Raw genomic sequence first — 24,748 nt, 5'->3', positions numbered from 1 at the left:
AATTCCTCAACATCTATAATATCAAGTGTCCTAAGAATTTTGTATGCTCACCTCCGGAGTTTCAGCCTTCTTCATTTCTTCGGTGGCAGTTGGAGTCGGAGGAGTGAGAACCAGTGGCCCGACAGGAAGGTAATTTCTAAATATAAAAACTTACCTCGGGGGTTTCAGTCTTCTTCATTTCTTCGGTGACAGTTGGAGTGGGAGGAGCGACACCCAGAACCAGTGGCCCGACAGGAAGGTAATTTTTAAATATAAAAACTTACCTCAGGAGTTTTGGTATATATTTTGACAGCTGCTGACAACAGGATGAGCCAGTTGACCACAGCACCATGGTGCAGAAGGCCATTCAAGAGGGGGGAGCAAAAAGACAAGTAGTTGTTATGGGGATTCTATAATTAGGGGGACAGATAGTATCCTTTGTGAGCCGGATCAGGAGTCCCGCACGGTGTGTTGCCTGACTTTTTGGAACAGCTCGTGATGGAGCCTACAAGGGAGCAGGGTATTCTGGACTTAGGGCTATGTAATGAGCCAGACTTTATAAAAGATCTTAAAGGAGCACTTAGGAGGCAGTGATCATTATATGGTAGAGTTCAGTCTGCAGTTTGAAAGAGAGAAGGCAAATCGGATATAATGGTGTTACAGTTAAATAAAGGTAATTACAGGGCATGAGAGGGAAACTGACGAAAATCGACTGGAAGCAGAGCCTAGTGGGGAAGACAGTAGAGCAACAATGGCAGGAGTTTCTGGGTGTAATTGAGGACACAGTACAGAGGTTCATCCCCAAGAAAAGAAAGATAATCTGGGTGGGGGTGGGGGGTTAGACAACCATGGCTGATAAAGGAAGTCAGGAAATCTATCATAGAAAAAGAGAGAGCCTATAAAGTGGCTAATAGCACTGGGAAATCAGAAGATTGGGAAGACTAGAAAAACAGAGTATAACAAAGAGAGAAATAAGGAAGCAGAGGATCAAATATGAAGGTAAGATAGCCAGTAATATCTGAAGTGATAATAAAAGTTTCTTTCAATACATAAGAAACAAATGTGAGGCAAAAGTAGAAATTGGGCTGCTCCAAATTGGTGCAGGAAGGCTAGTGATGGGTGATAAGGAAATAGCTGAAGAATGTAATAAATACTTTTGTCAGTCTTCACATTGGAAGACCTGAGCAATGTCCCAACAATTAAGGAGAGTCGAGAAGCAGAGTTGAATATGGTAGCCATTACAAAAGAGGAAGTGCAAGAAAAGCTAAAAGGTCTAAAAATTGTTTCTAAAATGGGCTACATCCTAGAGTTCTGAGAGAGGTGGCTGAAGACATAGCAGAGACGTTGGTTGTAATCTTTCAAAAATCACTGGACTCAGGGCAAGTCCCAGATGTTTGGAAAATCGCTGTTGTAAACCCCTTGTTTAAGAAAGGATCAAAAGATGGAAAATTATAGGCCAATTAGACTAACCTCGGTTGTAAGTAAAATTCTAGAATCCATCGTTAAGGATGAGATTTCTAAATTCTTGGAAGTTCAGGGTCGGATTAGAACAAGTCAGCATGGATTTAGTAAGGGGAGGTCGTGCCTGACAAACCCGATGGAATTCTTTGAAAAGGTAACAAGTAGGTTAGACCAGGGAAACCTGGGGCATGTTATCTTCCTAGACTTCCACAAGGCCTTTGATAAAATGCCTCACGGCAGACTACTGAGCAAGTTGAGGGCCCATGGTGTTCGTGGTGAGCTACTGGCATGGATTGAGGATTGGCTGTCTGACAGAAGGCAGAGAATTGGGATAAAAGGTTCTTTTTTGGAATGGCAGCTAGTGACAAGTGGTGTCCCGCAGGGTTCAGTGTTGGAGCTGCAGCTGTTCACTTTATATATTAATGATCTGGATGAAGAGACTGAGGATATTCTGGTGAAGTTCACCGATGATGTGAAGTCAGGTAGACAGGCAGGTCGTTCTGAGGAGGTGGGGAGGCTGCAGAAAGATTTAGGCCGTTTAGGACAGTGATCCAAGAAATGGCTGATGAAATTCAATCTGAGCAAATGCGAGGTCTTGCACTTCAGAAAAAAGAATACAGGGACAGACTATTTTCTAAATGGTCAGAAAATTCCTGAAGCCAGAGTACAAAGGTATCTGGGAGTGTTAGTCCAGGATTCTCTAAAGGTTGACTTGCAGGTTGAGTCCGTGGTTAAGAAAGCAAATATAATGTTGTCATTTATCTCAAGAGGGTTGGAATGTAAAAGCAGCGATGTGCTACTGAGACTTTATAAAGCTCTAGTTAGGCCCCATTTAGAATACTGTTTCCAGTTTTGGGCCTCAGACCTCAGGAAGGACATACTGGCACTGGAGCATGTCTAGTAGAGATTCACATGGATGATCCCTGGAATGGTGGGCCTAACATACGATGAACGGCTGAGGATCCTGGGATTGTATTTATTAGAGTTTAGAAGGTTGAGGGGAGATCTAATAGGAACTTACAAGATAATGCATGGCTTAGAAAGGGTGGGCGCTGGGAATTTGTTTCCGTCAGGCGGAAATATTAGGACCCATGGGCACAGCTTTAGAATTAGAGGTGGTTAATTTAAAATAGAAATGAGGAGATATTTCTTGAGCCAGAGAGTGGTGGGTCTGTGGAATTCATTGCCACAGAGCGCAGTGGAGGCCAGGGCATTAAATATCTTCAAGGCAAAGATTGATAAATCTTAATCTCTAAAGGAATTGAGGGAAACGGGGAGAATGCAGGTAAGTGGTGTTGAAATGCCCATTCAGCCATGATTGAATGGCAGAGTGGACTCGATGGGCCAAATGGCCTTACTTCCAGTCCTATGTCTTATGGTATAATAATGTTGCATTTCATTCTTCTAAATTCTAACGAGTCCAGAGCCAACCTACTCTCGTTTTAAGACAATACCTCAATACCTAAGAGATTAACCTCGTAATCCTCCTATGGACTTGTATAGTTTTAACAAGACCCACCTATTTTTATATCCATTTCCCTTGACATAAATGTCAACATTCCATTTCCCTTCCCTTTTATCTCTGAAGTTGGTTACCAAATTTTTGTGATTTATATACAAGGACTCCAAATCCCTCTATATTGTAGTTTTCTGCAGTCTTTCTCCATTTCAATAACATTCAGCTCTCCTACCAAAGTACACAACCTTACATTTTCCCACAGTGTATTCCACTTTGTGAGGTTTTAGCCCACTGGTTTAACCTGCATAGACATCCCATTCCACTGCAGAATCTTTGTGTGTGGAGCCACTGGAGATGGGGAAGGTATTAAATGAGTTTTTGCATCAGTGTTTACTGTGGAAAAGGATGGAAGATATAGAGTGTCGGGAAATAGATGGTGACACTTTAAAAAATGTCCATATTACACAGAAGGATGTGTTGGATGTCTTGAAATGCATAAAAGTGAATAAATCCCAGGACCTGATCAGGTGTACCCCAGTATTCTGTGGGAAGCTAGGGAAGTGACTGCTGGGCCTCTTGCTGAGATATTTGTATCATCGATAGCCAAAGGTCAGGTGCCGGCAGACTGGAAGTTGGCTAACGTGGTACCATTGTTTAAGAAAGTTGAGAAAGACAAGTCAGGGCACTCTCAATCAGTGAGCCTGACGTCGGTGGTGGGCAAGTTGTTGGGGGGAATCCTGAAGGACAAGATGTACACGTATTTGGAAAATCGACATTTCAGGCATAAGCCCTTCTTCAGGAATGAGGAAAGTGTATCCAGCAGGCTAAGATAAAAGGTAGGGAGGAGGGACTTGGGGGAGGTGCGTTGGAAATGCGATAGGTGGAAAGAGATCAAGGTGAGGGTGATAGGCTGGAGTGGGATGGGGGCGGAGAGGTCAGGAGGAAGATTGCAGGTTAGGAAGGCGGTGCTGAGTTTGAGGGATTTGACTGAGACAAGGTGGGGGGATGGGAAAGGAGGAAACTGGAGAAATCTGAGTTCATCCCTTGTGGTTGGAGGGTTCCTAGGCGGAAGATGAGGCGCTCTTCCTCCAACCGTCGTGTTGCTATGGTCTGGCGAAGGAGGAGTCCAAGGACCTGCATGTCTTTGGTGGAGTGGGAGGGGGAGTTGAAGTGTTGAGCCACAGGGTGGTTGGGTTGGTTGGTCCGGGTGTCCCAGAGGTGTTCTCTGAAATGTTCCGCAAGTAGGCAGCCTGTCTCCCCAATATAGAGGAGGTCACAGCGGGTGCAGCGGATGCAATAGATGATGTGTGTGGAGGTGCAGGTGAATTTGTGGCGGATATGGAAGTATCCCTTGGGGCCTTGGAGGAAAGTAAGGGGGGAGGTGTGGGCGCAAGTTTTGCACTTCTTGCGGTTGCAGGGGAAGGTGCCGGGAGTGGAGGTTGGGTTGGTGGGGGGTGTGGACCTGACGAGGGAGTCACGGAGGGAGTGGTCTTTTCGGAACACTGATAGGGGAGGGGAGGGAAATATATCCCTGGTGGTGGGGTCCGTTTGGACGTGGCAGAAATGACGGCGGATGATACGCTGTACATGAAGGTTGGTGGGGTGGTAGGTGAGGACCAGTGGGGTTCTGTCCTGGTGGCGGTTGGAGGGGCGGGGCTCAAGGGCGGTGGAGCGGGAAGTGGAAGAGATGTGGTGGAGGGCATCGTCGACCACGTCTGGGGGGAAATTGCGGTCCTTGAAGAAGGAGGCCATCTGGGTTGTACGGATTTGGAACTGGTCCTCCTGGGAGCAGATGCGGCAGAGACGAAGGAATTGGGAATATGGGATGGCATTTTTACAGGGGGCAGGGTGGGAGGAGGTGTAGTCTAGGTAGCTGTGGGAGTCGGTCGGTTTATAGTAAATGTCCGTGTTGATTCGGTCGCCGGAGATAGAAATGGAAAGGTCTAGGATGGGGAGGGAGGAGTCTGAGACGGTCCAGGTGAACTTGAGGGCATGATGGAAGGTGTTGGTAAAGTGGATGAACTGTTCAACCTCCTCGTGGGAGCATGAGGCGCGCCGATACAGTCATCGATGTAGCGGAGGAAAAGGTGGGGGATGGTGCCAGTGTAGCCGCGGAAGATGGACTGTTCCACATATCCTACGAAGAGGCAGGCATAGCTGGAGCCCATGCGGGTGCCTATGGCTTCTCCTTTGGTTTGGAGGAAGTGGGAGGATTGGAAAGAGAAGTTGTTCAGGGTGAGGACCAGTTCAGTCAGTCGAAGGAGGGTGTCAGTGGAAGGGTACTGGTTGGTACGGCGGGAAAGGAAGAAGCGCATGGCTTTGAGTGCTTCGTGATGGGGGATGGAGGTGTACAGGGACTGGATGTCCATGGTGAAGATAAGGCATTGGGGACCGGGGAAGCGAAAATCATGGAGGAGGTGGAGGGCGTTGGTGGTGTCCCGAACATAGGTGGGGAGTTCTTGGACTAAGGGGGAAAGGACCGTGTCGAGGTATGCAGAGATGAGTTCGGTGGGGCAGGAGCAGGCTGAGACAATGGGTCGGCCGGGGCAGTCAGGTTTGTGGATTTTGGGCAGGAGGTAGAAACGGGCGGTGCGGGATTGTGGGACTATGAGGTTGGAGGCGGTGGATGGGAGATCCCCTGAGGTGATGAGGTTATGGATGGTCTGGGAGATGATGGTTTGGTGGTGGGAGGTGGGGTCATGGTCAAGGGGGCAGTAGGAGGAGGTGTCTGCGAGCTGGCGTTTAGCCTCAGCGGTGTAAAGGTCGGTGCGCCAAACTACTACCGTGCCTCTCTTGTCTGCCGGTCTGAGGTTGGAACGGAGGGAGTGGAGGGCTGCACGTTCCGAGGCTGAGAGGGTGAGACAGTAAGTACCATATCGGAAATTAAAGACAGTAAGTATTCTCCTCGAAGATTTTAACCTACTTCGAATCCTCTTACAAGGATGCCTTCCTTGAAGAAGCTCTCTTCCTTCCTCTACAAGGATTTCAGTGAGTCCCTCTCTCACTGCACACCCCAGGTCAACTCCTCTGCACAGAAGCTCTTCAGCCACGTTCTCAAACAGACTCGCTACCACAGCCACATCTCCTTCCTCAGCACCTGCCTACGGAACCAACTGATCCCGCACGGACTCCGGACTACGTTCCGACCAACAAAATTTGGACCCAACCAGGACAACCAGTATCTACAACAAATCCGAAGCTTCCAGCAACAGACCTCCCTCCGGATCCTCTGCTCCACACTTGCAGCCATGCGCCGCTACCTACATTCCCTGCAATTAGACCTACCCCAGCTCAGGACAACACTCTCACAGACCTGCAAAGGACCTCTACTGTTCTTCATCCACAGAAGAATCCATACACTAAATAAACAGTTCTTCCTAGCCATATCGGAAATTAAAGACAGTAAGTACCAAAAACTTTCATGTACTTACCCTCACACTCTGGGTTCCTCAACTGTTCCAGAATCTTCCATCGGCCTCCGAAATCAGTCATGCGCCATTAACCACGCGTCTGCTACAGCGCCCGCGGCAACAACCGCCGCCGCGGACCATGACATCACTTCAGCCCCCACCGACCTCGCAGCCTCCGCGATCGCCGCCCAGACAACCGCCTCCACGTTCGCCAGGAAGACCATCGCCGACAGATTCGTGGCCTCCGCGGCTATCGGGAATTACACTGTCGCCACAGCCACTTCCGCCCCCGGGGTTGCTGTCGCCGCAGCCACTTCTGCCCCTAGTGACATCACTAACCTGCACGACCACAACGCCGCATGTGTCTCCGCCCCCACGCCGATCTCCGTCACCCTGCTTAACTCCACCCCCACGCCGATCTCTGTCACGCCTAACCCGCCCCCACGCCGATCTCCGTACCCGCCCCCACGCCTAACCCCTCCCCCACTTCCAGCTCCAGCCCCACACCAGGTCCTAGCTCCCAGCCCTGCCGTGTTTTCACCATCCCTCCAGAACTACCCCTCTCTGAGTATGAAAGATCAGTCCTCAGCAGGGGCCTCACCTTCATTGCCCTACGCTCTCGGATCAACGAGTTCAACACGCGGCTGCCGCCTTTGCCTCCATGCCGACTTCTTCAACCAAGATTCTCACCCACCCTCTGACAACCCCTTCTCCCGCCTCCAACACACCCCATCCACCTGGACACCCTGTGCTGGCCTCTTACCCGCCCTCGATCTCTTCATAGCCACCTGTGACATTAACCGCCTCAACTTCTCCACCCCTCTCACCCACTCCAACCTCTCACCCTCGGAACGTGCAGCCCTCCACTCCCTCCGTTCCAACCCCAACCTCACTATCAAGCGAGCAGACAAGGGAGGCACGGTAGTAGTTTGGCGCACCGACCGCTCCACCGCTGAGGCTAATTGCCAGCTCGCGGACACCTCCTCCTACTGCCCCCTTGACCATGACCCCACCTCCCACCACCAAACCATCATCTCCCAGACCATCCATAACCTCATCACCTCAGGGGATCTCCCATCCACCGCCTCCAACCTCATAGTGCCACAACCCCGCACCGCCCGTTTCTACCTCCTGCCCAAAATCCACAAACCTGACTGCCCCAGCCGACCCATTGTCTCAGCCTGCTCCTGCCCCACCGATCCCATCTCTGCATACCTCGACACGGTCCTGTCCCCGTTAGTCCAAGAACTCCCCACCTACGTTCAGGACACCACTCACGCCCTCCACCTCCTCCATGATTTTCGCTTCCCTGGTCCCCAATGCCTTATCTTCACCATGGACATCCAGTCCCTATACACCTCCATCCCCCATCACGAAGCACTCAAAGCCCTCCGCTTCCTCCTTTCCCGCCGTACCAACCAGTACCCTTCCACTGACACCCTCCTTCGATTGACTGAACTGGTCCTCACCCTGAACAACTTCTCTTTCCAATCCTCCCACTTCCTCTAAACCAAAGGAGTAGCCATGGGCACCCGCATGGGCCCCAGCTATGCCTGCCTCTTCGTAGGATAAGTGGAACAGTCCATCTTCCACAGCTACACTGGCACCACCCCCCACCTTTTCTTCCGCTACATCGATGACTGTATTGGCGCTGCCTCGTGCTCCCACGAGAGGTTGAACAGTTCATCCACTTTACCAACACCTTCCATCACGCCCTCAAGTTCACCTGGACCGTCTCAGACTCCTCCCTCCCCATCCTAGACCTTTCCATTTCTATCTCGGGCGACCGAATCAACATGGACATTTACTATGAACCGACCGACTCCCACAGCTACCTGGCCTACACCTCCTCCCATCCTGCCCCCTGTAAAAACGCCACCCCATCTTCCCAATTCCTTCATCTCCGCCGCATCTGCTCCCAGGAGGACCAGTTCCAAATCCGTACAACCCAGATGGCCTCCTTCTTCAAGGACCGCAATTTCCCCCCAGACGTGGTCGACGATGCCCTCCACCACATCTCTTCCACTTCCCGCTCCTCTGCCCTTGAGCCCCGCCCCTCCAACCGCCACCAGGACAGAACCCCACTGGTCCTCACCTACCACCCCACCAACCTCCATGTACAGCGTATCATCCGCCGTCATTTCTGCCACGTCCAAACGGACCCCACCACCAGGGATATATTTCCCTCCCCTCCCCTATCAGCGTTCCGAAAAGACCACTCCCTCCGTGACTCCCTCGTCAGGTCCATACCCCCCACCAACCCAACCTCCACTCCCAGCACCTTCCCCTGCAACCGCAAGAAATGCAAAACTTGCGCCCACACCTCCCCTCTTACTTTCCTCCAAGGCCCCAAGGGATACTTCCATATCCACCACAAATTCACCTGCACCTCCACACTCATCATCTATTGCATCTGCTGCACCCGCTGTGGCCTCCTCTATATCGGGGAGACAGGCCGCCTACTTGCGGAACGTTTCAGAGAACACCTCTGGGACACCCGGACCAACCAACCCAACCACCCCGTGGCTCAACACTTCAACTCCCCTCCCACTCCACCAAGGACATGCAGGTCCTTGGACTCCTCCATCGCCAGACCATAGCAACACGACGGTTGGAGGAAGAGCGCCTCATCTTCCGCCTAGGAACCCTCCAACCACAAGGGATGAACTCAGATTTCTCCAGTTTCCTCATTTCCCCTCCCCCCACCTTGTCTCAGTCAAATCCCTCAAACTCAGCACCGCCTTCCTAACCTGCAATCTTTTTCCTGACCTCTCCGCCCCCATCCCACTCCAGCCTATCACCCTCACCTTGATCTCCTTCCACCTATCGCATTTCCAACGCCCCTCCCCCAAGTCCCTCCTCCCTACCTTTTATCTTAGCCTGCTGGACACACTTTCCTCATTCCTGAAGAAGGGCTTATGCCTGAAACGTCGATTCTCCTGTTCCTTGGGTGCTGCCTGACCTGCTGCGCTTTTCCAGCAACACATTTTCGGCTCTGATCTCCAGCATCTGCAGTCCTCACTTTCTCGATGTATTTAAAGGCAAGGTCTGATTAAGGATCGTCAACATAGCTTTGTGCGTGGGAAATCACATCTCACAAACTTGACTGAGTTTTTTGAAGTAGTAACAAAGAAGATTGATGAGGGTAGAGCAGTAGATGTGATCTATATGGACTTCAGTAAGGCATTCAAGGCATTCAACATGGGAGACTAGTTAGCAAGATCAAATCTCATGGATTAAAGGGAGAACTAGCCATTTGGATACAGAACTAGCTCAAAGAGGGTGGTGGTAGAGGGTTGTTTTTCAGATTGGAGGCCTGTGACCAGTGGAGTGCCACAAGGATCAGTGCTGGGTCCACTACTTTTCATCATTTATATTAATGATTTGGATGTGAGCTTAAGAGGTATAGTTAGTAAAATTGGAGGTCTCGTGGACAGCCAAGAAGGTTACCTCGGATTACAATGGGACCTTGATCAGATGAGCCAATGGGGTGAGGAGTGGCAGATAGAATTTAATTTAGATAAATTCAAGGTGCTGTATTTTGGGAAAGCAAATCTTAGCAGAATTTATATACTTAATGGTAAGGTCCGAGGGAATGTTGCTGAACAAAGAGATCTTGGAGTGCAGGTTCATAGATTTTTGAAAGTGGAGTTGCAGGTAGATAGGAGAGTGAAAAAAGTGTTTGGTACGCTTTCCTTTATTGGTCAGAGTATGAGTACAGGAGTTGGGAGGTCATGTTGGGGCTGTACAGGACATTGGTTAGGCCACTTTTGGAATATTGCATGCAATTCTGGTCTCCTTCCTGTTGGAAGGATGTTGTGAAACTTGAAAAGGTTCAGAAAAGATTTACAAGGATGTTGCCAGGGCTGGAGGATTTGAGCTATCGGGAGAGATTGAATAGGCTAGGGCTCTTTTCCCTGGACCATTGGAGGCTGAGGGGTGACTTATAGAGGTTTATAAAAATATGTGGAGCATGGATAGGGTATATAGACAAGGTCTTTTCACTGGGGTGGGGGAGTCCAGAACTAGAGGTCATAGGTTTAGGGTGAGAAGGGAAAGATATAAAAGAGAACTAAGGGGCAACCTTTTCACATGGAGGGTGGTGCTTGCGTGGAATGGGCTGCCAGAAGAAATGGTGGAGGCTGGTACAATTGCAGTATTTAAAAGGCACTTGGACGGGTATATGAATAGGAAGAGTTTGGAGAATTATGGCCGGATACTGGCAAGTGGGACGAGATTGGGTTGGGATATCTGGTCGGCATGATCATTTGGACCGAAGGATCTGTTTCTGTGCTGTACATCTCTATGACTCGCCTTCCCACTTATATTTGAGTCATCCACAAATGTGTCTCTGCTGCATTACCTTCCCTCATTCAAGTCATAAATAAACGTGATAAATACTTATGGCCCCAGCACTGATCCCTGTGGCACTCCACTAGCTACAGTTTGCCCCTCTGAAAATGCTCTTTTATCCCAACACTCTCTCTTCTATTATTTAGCTAATAGTGTATCCATGCTAATTGTCTATCTCCAACACCATGGGATCTTATCTGATTATGTTGGCTAACATACGGCACTTCTTCAAATGCTTTCTGGGAATCAAAATTTATTATACCCATGACTTAACTATTATCTAACATGCTTGTTACCTCCTCAAAGAAGTATGAAGTGATCTTATTTAAATCCCTATGATATCGACCACCAGTCATGGAAGATTTGACTGGCTTTAGTAAAAAAAACATACCCTTCCTCTACAGCCAGGGCAGGAAGTCCCCAATGCTTAATCACAAAAGGTTGAGGTCGAAGTTTCAGCAGCATAGGGTTTTAACCGAGATAGCTTCAAAGATAGTGAATGTGTTGGTTATGATTTTCCAAAATACCCTAGATTTTAAAATAGTGCAAGTAGATTAGAACTAGCAAATGTAACACCAATATTCAAGAACTGGGAGAGAAAAGAGGAAATTGTAGATTGGTTAACCTCATATCAATTATTGGGGCAATACTGAAATCTGGTTTTAAGGAAGTTGGAACGATGCATTTAGAAAATCATACATGATTAAGGTATTACAAAAGGCAAATCTTATTTGATAAATCTATTAGAGTCTTTAAGGACATAGCTAGTAAGATAGATAAAAGATAACCAAAAGATATTTGATTTCCATAAAGCAAGCACTAAGGTACCGCACTCAACATTAGTATACAAGAAAATGACTCATAACATTGACAGAAAATTAATTTAACTGATGAGGAATAATGATAAGTGGGGCATTTTCAAGTTGGCAGGCTGTGACTAGAAGAGTGCCATAAGGACTAATGTGTTATAACCACATCAAGAATGCTCCATACTGCTCTGGTCACCTTATTTAAGGAAGGATGCAAATACACTGAAAACAATTCAGAAAAAGGCTTACCTGAAATGGGTGTGTTGTTTATAAAGGAAGATTGAACAGGCTAGGATTGTATTTGCTGGAGATTAGAAAGTTAATAAGTGAGTTGATTGAAACATAAGATTCTGAGGGGTGGTGACAAGGTAGAAATGGCAATTGTACCAACAGTAGCAGTTTGACATCCAGACATTTGGGTTTTTTTTGCAGACACTGTGTCCATTAGTCATTCTTGCACGTTCACCAAAAATTAATAATGAACTCACTCTGAATAGTTGGTGGACATGCAAGAAGTCCAGCAAGGGTCTCCTTAACTGAGGTGAAAATGAAAATTTTGATTGACAGCTTTCCTGATTATTCTTTGAAGAACCTTTCGTAATAATGTGTTAAACTGGACAAAACTGAGAGATGTAAATTGAATTAAAAATTTCTTCAATGGGATTTCCATGACTGACAGTTTTATGTGAACGTAAGAGGAACAACACTGTTTAAAAGGACTTTTAAATGCTAAACAATGTTGGGGTTGGATCTGAGAGCACAGATTTAGTCAATTCAAATGGAGATAGATTTGAAGGACTTTTAAGTGGCTGCTTTTATTGTCAAGATAATTTCAAAGACTTGCCAGTATTATTATACAGCTCATTAAATGTACTAAATACATACTGAATAAGTGGGCATGGAGAGAAAAGGGGACATGTGTACACGAAGAGAGTATGGGAAATATGAGGCACATGGGACGGGATGGGTGTGTGTGGTAGAGAGTAATATTCATGAATATAATGGGACTGTAACTTAACCTATCATCCTAACCATCTGCTCACATCCATTTCTGCCTCAGGTGTGCTTCAGGAGGTAGCAGTCCATCTCCAGCCCATGCTCCCTCCCTGGCACAAGAATAGAGTAAGCTTCCCCCATGGATTATGGATCTGGAAAATTTTGACTCCTGATACCCACCTCCTTGATGAAATCTGGTTCCATGGCTCTGCAACTCCTTATTTAAACTCAGAGGTCCTGGAATGCCTTCCCCAAACAAAAGTCTCTTTAAACACTCTGTAACATTGCTTTTAGTCAGCTCCCTTTACCATCTCTCATTTCAGATCAGTACTTGGTTACTTGTGGAGGTATTGAAGGACACTTTGCTAGGTTAACAATACTGAATTGGTGATCATTTACCTTTCAGGAATGGTAGACTCTGGATCTGATTATTCACGTATATCATGCCCCATTTCAGGAAGGTAATTTTTATCTGTGAAACAATACCGTAATTGAATAAAGGTATGAGCTACATGGAGATTCTAAGCAGATTCAAGACACCTTTTATAAAAGAACATCATTCAAAGGACTGCCCTTTCTGCAGTCCACTTCTTACCATCAGAATTCCTTTTTATAAATCCATAATTTGGCAATAGTTTTAGTCCTCTATCAGTTGTGGGTAGTTTAGGAAGGAGATCAGATAAAACACAAAATTTCACTTTTGGCAGAGACAGGCACTTGTCTGGTGGGAATGTAGTTTAGCATTTTTCAGAACAAATCTAAGTGTTGTTTGGGAATTTTCTTTATATGGACACAGGTTGCTTCAGAATGATGGCACTGAACGCTAACAATTAGCGATCATTCCCACTTTTGACTGTACGAAGAAGAGCTGGAGCGGCTGAGAAACTCCTATAATCATGTCCTGGAACTGAGAGGATGGGTTTCCAATAAACAGAATCATCTATCTTTGTAGTGTTTATTACTCCAACTAGTAGTGAGTTGCTCCCCTGATTTCCATTTACTTCAATTTTGCTAGCCCAGACGGAAAAGCATTCTCAACCCCATACTTGGCAATCAATACAGTGGATTTACTGGACCTTCATTTTGAAAAATGCAATATAGGTTGGACCAATATGTTTCATTCATTAGTTTTACTGATTTCTTTTGCTTTTTGGGAGGTATTGGTCTTGTTGGATTTGACCTTTTTTTGTGGACTGCACAATTTTCCATTTGGTTGGGCAAGTATCAGTATTCTCGGTGCATGGAATCAGCATGTGTCTCCAGAGATATCTAATTGTGCAGGACAAGTCTTCAGAAACACTGCTAAGATTTGGTTAGGACTCATAGTATCTGCTATATGCAGTGTCTTCAACAATCCTTTATCTAATGTGGAGAGAATAACATTGGTGGAACATAGGTATCTATCTTGGGGACCTCATGAGGAGGCAGCGATGAATGAGGCATTAGGCACTTCTGGCTAAATGCAGCTGCATATGTATCAACCTTGTTTTTCACCAAAAAAAATGAAGAGGAAGATGTGAAAGTAGGACATATGAAAAGTCTCTTTTGTAGGTACTGTGCAGATAACACAAGGGTTGAAAAGGAGACTCACTGTCTTGACCATGGAACCATAAGATCACAGGACATACAAGCAGAAATTAGGCCATTCAGCCCATCAGGTCTGCTCCGCCATTCAATCATGGCTGATAAGTTTCTTCTTACCTCCATTCTAAAAGGTCTTCCCTTTACTCTAAGGCTGTGCTTTCGGATCTGAGTCACTCCTATCAATGGAACTGTCTTCCCAACTCTGTTCCGGGCATTCAATATTCTATAAGTTTTGGTTAGATCGCCCCCTCATCCTTTTAAACTCCATCAAATATAGACCCAGAGTCCTCAAATGTTCCTCATATTTTAAGCTGTTCATTCCTGGGACCATTCTCGTGAATCTCCTCTGAACATGCAGCAGTGCCAGTTATATCCTTCCTGAGATATAGGGACCAAAACTGTGCATAATATTCCAAATGTGGACGAGCCAGAGCCTTATAGAGCCTCAGAAGTACATCCCTGTTTTTATATTGAAGTCTTCTCAAAATAAATGCCATCATTGCATTTGCCTTCCTAACTACTGGCTCAAACTGCAAGTTTATCTTGGGAGAATCCTGGAATAGAACTCTGAAGTCTCTTTGCACTTCAGACTTCTGAATTTTCTCCCCATTTAGAAAGTAGTTGTTCCCTCTATTCTTCTAACTGAGGTGCATGATCTGACACTTTCCCATGTTGTAATCCATCTGCCACTTCTTTGCCCACTCTCCTAACCTGTCCAAATCTTTCTGCCTCCTCGATGCTACCTGTCCCTCCACCTATCTTTGTATCATCTGCAAACCTTGCCAGAAAGCCCTCAATTCCTTCATCTAGATCGTTAATGTATAAAGTGAAAAGATGTGGTCTTTGTGGTTCCACTGAGTGTTGTGGAACACCATTTGTCATCAGCTGCAAACCTGAGAAGGACCCTTTTATCCCCACTCTCCGCTTTCTGCCAGACAGCCAAACTTCTATCCATGCTAGCTACTTGCCTCTAACACCATGGGCCCTTATCTTACTCAGCAGCCTCCTGTGTGGTACCTTGTCAAAGGCCTTCTTGAAATTCAGGTAGCTAACATCCATTGGTTCTCCTTGGTCTAATCAGCTTGTTACTTCCTCAAAGAATTCTAGCAGATTTGTCAGGCATGGCCTACCCTTGATGAAACCATGCCCTATTTTACCATACACTTCCAAGTATTCAGAAATCTCATCCTTTACAATGGATTCCAGGACCTTATCCACGACTGATGTTCGGTTAATTGGTCTGTAATTTTCCGTCTTCTGCCTTACTCATTTTTTAAACGGGGTGTTACGTTAGCAATTTTCCAGTCCTCTTAGACCCTCCATGATTTCAATGATTCCTGAAGGATTACCACTATCGCCTCCACTATGTCTTCAGTTACCTCCTTTAGAACTCTGGGGTGTAATCCATCTGGTCCAGGTTATTTATCCACCTTCAGGCCATTCAGTTTTTCTAGCAACTTCTCCTTGGTGATGGCCACCATATTCAGCTTTTCCCCCTCACTCTCTTGAATATTTGGGATATTACTCATGTCTTCCATTATGAAGACTGAACTGAAGTAATTATTCAGTTCCTCAGCCATTTCCTTGTTCCCCACTACTATTCCTCTAGCATCATTTTTCAGCAGCCCAATGTCCACTTTTGCCTCTCTTTCACCCTTCATTCATCTAAAGAAATGCTTACAGTCTTCCTTTGTAGTACTGGCTAGCTTACCCTCATACTTAATCTTCTTCCTCCTTTTTTTTTGTTGCCCACTGGTTTTCCACCATTCTTTGCTACTTTACATACTTTCTCTTTGGCTTTTATGCTATCCTTGATTTCCCTCGTCAGCCATGGTTGCCTTATCCTCCCTGTACCGTTCTTCTTTTTCCTCGGGATGAATCTCTGCTGTGCCTCCTGAATTACTTCCAGAAAGTCTTGCCATTGTTGTTATACTGTCTTTCCTGCTGGGCTCCTCTCCCAATCAATTCTACCTAGCATCTCCCTCATGCCTCTGCAGTTGCCTTTATTCAGTTGAAATACCATTAACTCTGATTCTATCTTCCCTCTCTCAAATTGCAGAGTAAATTCAATCATGTTCTGATCACTGCTTCCTAAGGGTTCCTTCAACTGAAGTTCCCTTATCATGTCTGCCTCATTGCGCAACACTAAATACAGTATTGCCTTTTCCACTCCCATGGTAGAAACTTCTATGATGAGGAGGCATCATTTTAAGGTAATTGGAGGAAGGTTTAGGGGTGATATCAGAGGTAGATTCTTTACACAGAGAGAGGTGGGAGCATGGAATATCAGCAGAGGTAGTAGAGTTAGATACATTAGGGACATTTAAGCAACTCTTAGATAGGCGCATGGAAGATAGTACAATGAAGAGTGTGTAGGTTAGTCTGATCTTAGATTTTGATAAAAGGCCGGCACAACACCAAGGGCTGAAGGGCCTGTTCTACCACAAGCTGCTCCAAAGACATTCCATAAATTCTTTTTCTTGTGAACCACTACCAACCAGATTTTCCTAGTCCACTTGCATATTGAAATCCCCCATGATTACTGTAACTTTGCCTCAGATCACCCATGGACATTAAAAAAATTAATTATAACATAGTTTTATTTAAAAAGTGGAGATACAGCCAAAAGATAACTGTGGATGTCATGTCAGTGCCTGTCTTGCAAGGAACCCTGAACTGTCATACCTGAATGGGTCAAGGAAGCTACAAGGGAGAAATACACTACAAACATGATTTTACAAACCTCCATAAGGTCAACTCTCTTCTTACACTCCAGGAAAAAAAGTCTTAGACTATCCAGCCTTCTTTATAACTCAAATCTTCCATACCCAGTAAAATCCTGATATACCTCTTCTGAACCATCTCTAACTTAATAACATACTTTCAATAACTCGGCAACAAGAACTGGAAACAGTATTCCTGAAGAGGCATTACCCATGTCCTATACAATCTCCACATGACTTCCCAACACCTTTATTCAAAGGACTGAACAATGAAAGCAAGCGTGCAAAATGCCTTTTTCACCATCCAGTCTATATATGACACGAACTTCAAAAAATGTGTACCTGAACTCCTAGGTCCCTCTGTTCTACAACACTAATCAAGGCTCTACCATTAATTATAGAAGTCCTGTCCCTGCTCATTGTACCAAAATGCAATACCTTGCAATTATCCAGATTGAATTCCATCTGCCATTTTTCAGCTCATGTATGCAAGGTTGATAATGCTTTAAGGTTATTCTGTCCTTGCTTTTGTTTTCAGAAGGGCTGTTAAGGCAGAGGTTCTCATATGTCTGGAAATATTCAAAAAAGTTTGTAGAAGTGTTTTAAAAAACACTTAAGATTAAAGGGGAGTGACCAGTTGTCCCAGTCCAGGGTTTGGTTTTAGCAAGCTGTGTTGTTCACAGCTGCCAGTCAAATTTTAGCTGGGAACCCAGAGAAGCTGCAGGGGACCCAAAGGTACAGTTCCATGCTGATCCTCTCTCTCTCTTTTACATCTCTCCTGTAAATACCTGTGTTTGATTTTACCTTTTTTGCCAAGGGGGTGTTCATGAGATGTTGCAGGTATTTGGAACAGCATCATTGAGTTGCATTTTTGTGTCAATTGAATTTTCAGGTAAGTTACATTAATCTATATTCTGTTCTCTTTTGTTTGTCTGTAAATAAATTCTATTTTGTTTAAAACTGAGTGGTTAGGCCAGCTGCATCACTCCTGGAATGTTCACCTTACACGAGCTTAGACAACTATAAAATTTAGGGTCTGGGCTGCCTTCTTATAATATTTTGAGGGGGTCTGACTTCGTCCATAACAGCGAGCAGACTGAGGTACTAGCTTGGGTTTGAGTATTAGTGTGCTGTGAAAGTCACAAAGGAAGAACCAGTCACTAGACACTCCTGAGTTATGGGTAAATGATTCTCACACTCTGAATGATAGAAGTATGTTCAAAATGTAGGACAAAAGGCAGCTCTTGTTTTCTGTGCTGAGAGCCAACAAGCCAGTTCAAATGAAAAAGGACAAAAGAATTGCAGCTCATTTGCAAAGTAAAGAATCTCTAAATCAATTGCTCAATTATCAACATACCAGTACCTGCTCTTCATGAGTGATTTGTGTATCTTTTAATTTTTTTAGATTCACTTCTCATTTCTAATCCGCATTGTACAATTATATCTTCTTGTATTTAGTTACTAGTAAAATCACTCCTTCATTGACTCAAGAGGCCTAGTCAAATTCATTTGCTCTGGGAGAATGGTATCTACAAATGAATCCTTTCTAATTTATCTTATTGTGACCAACCCAGAAGGGTTGGCGAATAAAGAATGGAGGTAGTTCACCCCTCTTCACCTGGGTATATCATCTAGAAATGTACTCAGAAGAGGAACTTTGCTTGAGGACTGGTTGGAATATTGTGCCTACATATGATACGAAATATGCAGAGACTCATCTAGTTTAAGAACTAATGAGTTGCATTCTTCATTTATATTCAGAACAGGTGTTAAGCCTATTTGCATATTCAGATGAGGCTTTTACTTACCTCTGGTCCCTGCTGCAAACATGAAACACTGCACAAAATGAAGTATTAAAGTAGGGAGATCTTGCAAATACTACGTAAGACACTACTCAGACCACAGCTGAAATACTGTAAATAATTTGGGTCCCTCATCTAAGAAAAAAAATACTGGCATTGGAGGCGGTCCAGAGAAGGTTCTCGAAGCTGAAACCAGTTATGGAGGGACTTTCTTATGAGAAGGGCTTGAGTAGTTGGGTTGATACATAATACAGTTTAAAAAAATGAGGTTACCCTGTTGAAATATAAGATTCTTAGGAGTCTTGTCAGAGTAGATACTGAGATGTTGCAGGATAGTCCAGGATCAAATGGCATAATCTCATTTTAAGGGGTTGTCCATTTAAGTCATAGATGGGAAGTATATTTTTCTCTCAAGAGGGCAGTCTATCTATGGAATTTTATTTACCAGAGGGCTGTCGCAGCACAGTCACTAAGTATATTCAAGGCTGTGATGGACCGATTTTTAATCAGTAAGAGAATCAAAGATTGTGGGATTCAGGCAAGAAAATTGAGTTGAGAATGATCAGATCAGCTATGATCTCATTGAATAGTGGAGCAGACTTGATGGGGTGAATGGCCTACTGCTGAACAAAAAGCAAGATCAACATTAGATTTGAAATTTGAGAGGTTCATTCAAAAGTCTAATAACAGCGGGAAAGAAGCTGTTATTGAACTGTTGATTCAGCCTGAAGCTTGGTGACCAGTAATGTTCCACAGGGATTGGTTCTGGGACCTCTGCTCTTTGCGATTTTTATAAATGACTTGGATAAGGAAGTGGAAGGGTAGGTTAGTAATTTTGCTGCTAACACCAATGTTGGTGGAGTTGTGGATAGTGTGGAGGGCTGTTGTAGGTTGCAATGAGACATCAACAGGACACGGAACTGTGCTGATACGTGGCAGATGAAGTTCAACCTAGAAATGTGCGAAGTTGTTCACTTTGGAAGATTGAATTTGAATGCAGATACAGGGTTAAAGGCAAGATCCTTGGCAGTGTGGAAGAACAGTGAAATCTTGGGGTCCAAGTCCATAGATCCCACAAAGTTGCCACCCAGGTTGAATGGGTTGTTAAGAAGACACATAGTGTGTTGGCATTTATTAACAGGGGGATTGAGTTTAAGAACCACAAGGTCATGCTGCAGCTGTACAGAGTTCTGGTCGCCTCATTATAGGAAAGTAGTGAAAGCTTTCTAGAGGGTGCATCAGAGATTTACCAGGATGCTGCCTAGACTGGGGAGCATGTCTTATGAAGAAAGATTGAGTGAGCCAGGACTTTTCTCACTGAAGTGAAGAAGAATGAGAGGTGACTTGACAGAGATTTACAAGATGTTGAGAGGCATAGATAGAGTGGATAGACAGAGACTTTTATCCCATGGCAGAAATGTCTATCATGAGGGGGCATAATTTTAAGCTAATAGGAGGAAGGTTTAGGGGAGATGACAGAGATAGGTTCTTTACTCAGGGAGTGGTGGCTGTGTGGAATGCACTGCCAGCAGTGGTAGTAGAGTCAGATATATTAGAGACATTTAAGCGACTCTTCAATAGGCACATGGAAGATAGTACAATGAAGGGTATGTAGTTTTGTCTGATCTTAGAGTAGGATAAAAGGCCAGCACAACATAGAGGGCTGAAGGGCCTGTGCTGCACTGTACTATTCTATGTTCTTTGTGTGTTTAAGCTTTTGTATCTTCTACCTGATGGATGACATTGGTTCCCTTTCCAAGGCAGTGAGAAGTGTAGATGGAGTTAATGGATGGAAGTTTGGTTTGGGAGACGGACTGGTCTGTGTTCATGACTTTAACTACTAACATTATTGTTAGTGCTGCCAATTCCAAAACTACAAGGTCCTTTCTGAACCCAACTTATCATCGCAACATGTGTTCTCAATTTGCCCCAAACAATTGCGAACTTGGCCTTACACTCCCAAATATCCCAAACTTTATCCTGGCTGTGATCACAATTTCCTCACTCTTTCAAAAACAGTCTGACCTACCAGCATTACTTTTGAAGTCTACAATCTTGAACCACTAATCACTCACCCTAATTTACTAAGATAGAATCCTGACACTTCCCATCAGATATAAGTATGTCATTATGGCCAGTTTTTGGGCGAGATTTCCCAACTTATTGGTAATATGGTACCCTGATCTTGGATTCAGGCCCTTTCAAGACTCTTTCAAAAAAATCGGTGATAAAACCTGATCAAATACCTAGATACCAAAGGCCTAACCTGTGCAGGTTAGATGATGCCTTTGTAGCTTTGGAGGTAGACTGCCTATCATTCTGAGGAGTTATACAATTTTAATTTTATTAGGACATAGGAGAGTCGACCACAAACATTGTATTATAAATACATTCCATCAAATATTATGATAGACAAGTGGATGAATAGAGGAATGGGACTAAGTATATATCTCTTTCAGAGAGCTGTATCAGATGTAACTGGCCTAATAGCTTCCTTCTGACCTATAAAACTGGTCAATCATTATAATATCTTTATGATTAAAACTCTTACTTTCATTTGATATTTTGCACTAAAACAGTCACCTTATCACTTGTGTAAATTACAGCACTTAATGACGTTTCTGTGGGCTTCACACCAGATTTCTCAAATTGTGCTTCAATGTGTCCATTACCAGGTATCACCGGACTCTGGAATAAAATTTCAATCATTAATAATGAGCTGGTTGTGTAAATAATGTTTTTCTTCAATCAGTATAGATCAGTACACTCCCACATTGATCTAAAGTCATTTATTATTCTGACATGACTTTTTCTAAACTTCCTGTTGTTTAAATAACTCAATAGACAGTTAGTTGAGTTTTGCATTCATAAGAGATTCAAATGCTTAATTGGTAGACTAGAAGTTGAGAATTGCTATAAAAGTTGTAGAAATGATGACATATTAAACACATACATTGCCATGTTATAATTTTTGGAAACTAGAGTTAAACTTTCAGCACCCATTCCCTTTCAACTGACACCTTTCAAATGCTTTTCTCCCCAAAATAACTCCACAAAGACCAGTATCTCATCACCATGTCACCTTTTATTTACGGATTCATAGTACATGGTAATGACCCAGCTAACTCAGAGCTGGCTCCTGGAGTGAATAGAACTCCTGAGACTCCACATCTGTCACACAGGAATGCCTGATTGGATCAAATTAACAGCTCAAACTAGGGAACTCATATTTTAGAAGATGGACAGAGAGTCACAGAGATGTAAAGCACGGAAACAGATTCTTCGGTCCAACGTGTCCATGCCTGCCAGATAGCAGCGAAATTGACGTTTCGGGCAAAAGCCCTTCATCAGGAATAAAGGCAGTGAGCCTGAAGCGTGGAGAGATAAGCTAGAGGAGGATGGGGGTGGGGAGAAAGTAGCATAGAGTACAATGGGCGAGTGGGGGAGGGGATGAAGGTGATAGGTCAGGGAGGAGAGGGTGTAGTGGATAGATGGAAAAGGAGATAGGCAGGTAGGACAAGTCCAGACAAATCATGGGGACAGTGCTGAGCTAGAAGTTTGGAATTAGGGTGAGGTGGGGGAAGGGGAAATGAGGAAACTGTTGAAGTCCACATTGATGCCCTGGGGTTGAAGTGTTCCGAGGCGGAAGATGAGGCGTTCTTCCTCCAGGCGTCTGGTGGTGAGGGAGCGGCGGTGAAGGAGGCCCAGGACCTCCATGTCCTCGGCAGAGTGGGAGGGGGAGTTGAAATGTTGGGCCAAAGGGCAGTATGGTTGATTGGTGCGGGTGTCCCAGAGATGTTCCCTAAAGCGCTCTGCTCGGAGGCGCCCAGTCTCCCCAATGTAGAGGAGACCGCATCGGGAGCAACGGATACAATAAATGATATTAGTGGATGTGCAGGTAAAACTTTGATGGGTGTGGAAGGCTCCTTTAGGGCCTTGGATAGAGGTGAGGGAGGAGGTGTGGGCACAGATTTTACAGTTCCTGCGGTGCCAGGGGAAAGTGCCAGGATGGGAGGGTGGGTTGTAGGGGGGCGTGGACTTGACCAGGTAGTCACGGAGGGAATGGTCTTTGCGGAAGGCGGAAAGGGGTGGGGAGGGAAAAAGGGTCTTTTTGGAGGTGGCGGAAATGTCGGCGGATGATTTAGTTTATGCGAAGGTTGGTAGGGTGGAAGGTGAGCACCAGGGGCGTTCTGTCCTTGTTACGGTTGGAGGGGTGGGGTCTGAGGGCAGAAGTGCAGGATGTGGACGAGATGCATTGGAGGACATCTTTAACCACGTGGGAAGGGAAATTGCGGTCTCTAAAGAAGGAGGCCATCTGGTGTGTTCTGTGGTGGAACTGGTCCTCCTGGGAGCAGATACGGCGGAGGCGGAAGAATTGGGAATATGGGATGGCATTTTTGCAAGAGGTAGGGTGGGAAGAGGTGTAATCCAGGTAGCTGTGGGAGTCGGTGGGTTTGTAAAAAATGTCAGTGTCAAGTCGGTCGTCATTAATGGAGATGGAGAGGTCCAGGAAGGGGAGGGAGGTGTCAGAGATGGTCCAGGTAAATTTAAGGTCAGGGTGGAATGTGTTGGTGAAGTTGATGAATTGCTCAACCTCCTCGCGGGAGCACGAGGTGGCGCCAATGCAGTCATCAATGTAGCGGAGGAAGAGGTGGGGAGTGGTGCCGGTGTAATTACGGAAGATGAACTGCTCTACGTAGCCAACAAAGAGACAGGCATATGGGCCCCAGCTAGATCTGTCCTTGCTATGTAGTCTCCCATGAGGATTCTTGTCAAATGCCTTACTGAAGTCCATATAGATCACGTGTACCACTCTGTCCTCATCAATCCTCTTTGTTACTACAAGAAACTCAATCAAGTTTGTGAGACATGATTTCCCACGCACAAAGCCATTTTGACTATCCCTAATCAGACCCTGCCTTTCCAAATACGTGTAAATCCTGTCCCTCAGGATTCCCTCCAACAACTTGCCCATCACTGACGTCAGGCTTACTGGTCTATAGTTCCCTGGCTTGTCCTTACCACCCTTCTTAAACAGTAGCACCATGTTAGCCAACCTCCAGTCTCCGGCACCTCACATGTAATTATCGATGATACAAATACCTTAGCAAGAGGCCCAGCAATCACTTCCCTAGCTTCCCACAGAGTTCCAGGGCACACCTGATCAGGTCCTCGGAGTTTATCCACTTTTATGCGTTTCAAAACATCCAGCACATCCTCCTCTGTAATATGGACATTTTTCAAGATGTCACCATCTATTTCCCCACATTCTATACTCTGTTTGCCAAAGCTATCTCATGTCCCCTTTTTGCCCTCCTGATTTCTCTCTTAAGTATACTCTTACTGCCTTTATACTCTTCTAAGGATTCGCTCGATCTATCATGTCTATATCTGACATATGCTTCCTCCTTTTTCTTAACCAAACCCTCAATTTCTCTACCTATACCTACCAGCCCTTCCTTTCACCCTAACAGGAATATACTTTCTCTGGATTCTCGTTTTCTCATTTCTGAAGGCTTCCCATTTTCCAGCCGTCCCTTTACCTGCAAACATCTGTCCCCGACCAGCTTTTGAAAGTTCTTGCCTAATACCATCAAAATTGGCCTTTCTCCAGTTTAGAACTTCACCATTTAGATCTGGTCTATCCTTTTCCATCACTATTTAAAAAAAATAGAATTGTGTGCTCCCCGCTGACAACTCAGTCACCTGCCCTGCCTTATTTCCCAAGAGTAGGTCAAGTTTTGTACCTTCTCTAGTAGGTACATCCACATTCTGAATCAGAAATGTTTCTTGTACATGCTTAACAAATTCCTCTCCATCTAAATCCTTAACACTATGGCAATCCCAGTCTATGTTTGGAAAGTTAAAATCCTCTACCATAACCACCCTACTATTCTTACAGATAACTGAGATCTTACAACTTTGTTTCTCAATTTCCCGCTCACTAAAATACAATTACAAAGGTGATCATCCCTTTCTTATTTCTCAGTTCCACCCAAATAACTTCCCTGGATATATTTCCAGGAATATCCTCCCTCAATACAGCTGTAATGCTATCCCTTATCAAAAATGCCACTCCCCCCTCCTCTCTTGCTTCCCTTTTTATCCTTCCTGTAGCATTTGTATCCAGGAATATTAAGCTGCCAGTCCTGTCCATCCCTGAGCCACATTT

At 45.1% G+C, this 24,748-nt stretch overlaps 1 protein-coding gene across 1 annotated transcript in view; it reads right to left on the bottom strand.

Annotated features, from left to right (window-relative positions):
- The window catches only part of LOC122558123 (mucin-6-like), a 276,414-nt gene that overhangs the window by 214,682 nt on the left and 36,984 nt on the right, over positions 1-24,748 (bottom strand). Inside the window, exons 8-9 of the mRNA XM_087996806.1 lie at positions 21,160-21,264; positions 12,867-12,939 (exon numbers count right to left, since the gene is read on the bottom strand). Coding sequence (XP_087852932.1) covers positions 12,867-12,939; positions 21,160-21,264 — 178 coding nt within the window. The remainder of the gene's footprint in view (positions 1-12,866; positions 12,940-21,159; positions 21,265-24,748) is intronic.

This window comes from Chiloscyllium plagiosum, unplaced genomic scaffold (genome assembly GCF_037043375.1).
Source record: "Chiloscyllium plagiosum isolate Xiang-an unplaced genomic scaffold, Cpla_swu_hap1 HiC_scaffold_18, whole genome shotgun sequence".
Classification (NCBI taxonomy): domain Eukaryota; kingdom Metazoa; phylum Chordata; class Chondrichthyes; order Orectolobiformes; family Hemiscylliidae; genus Chiloscyllium; species Chiloscyllium plagiosum.
The sequence above is the reverse complement of the archived record's forward strand: the minus strand, read 5'-3'. Positions and strand labels throughout refer to the sequence as shown.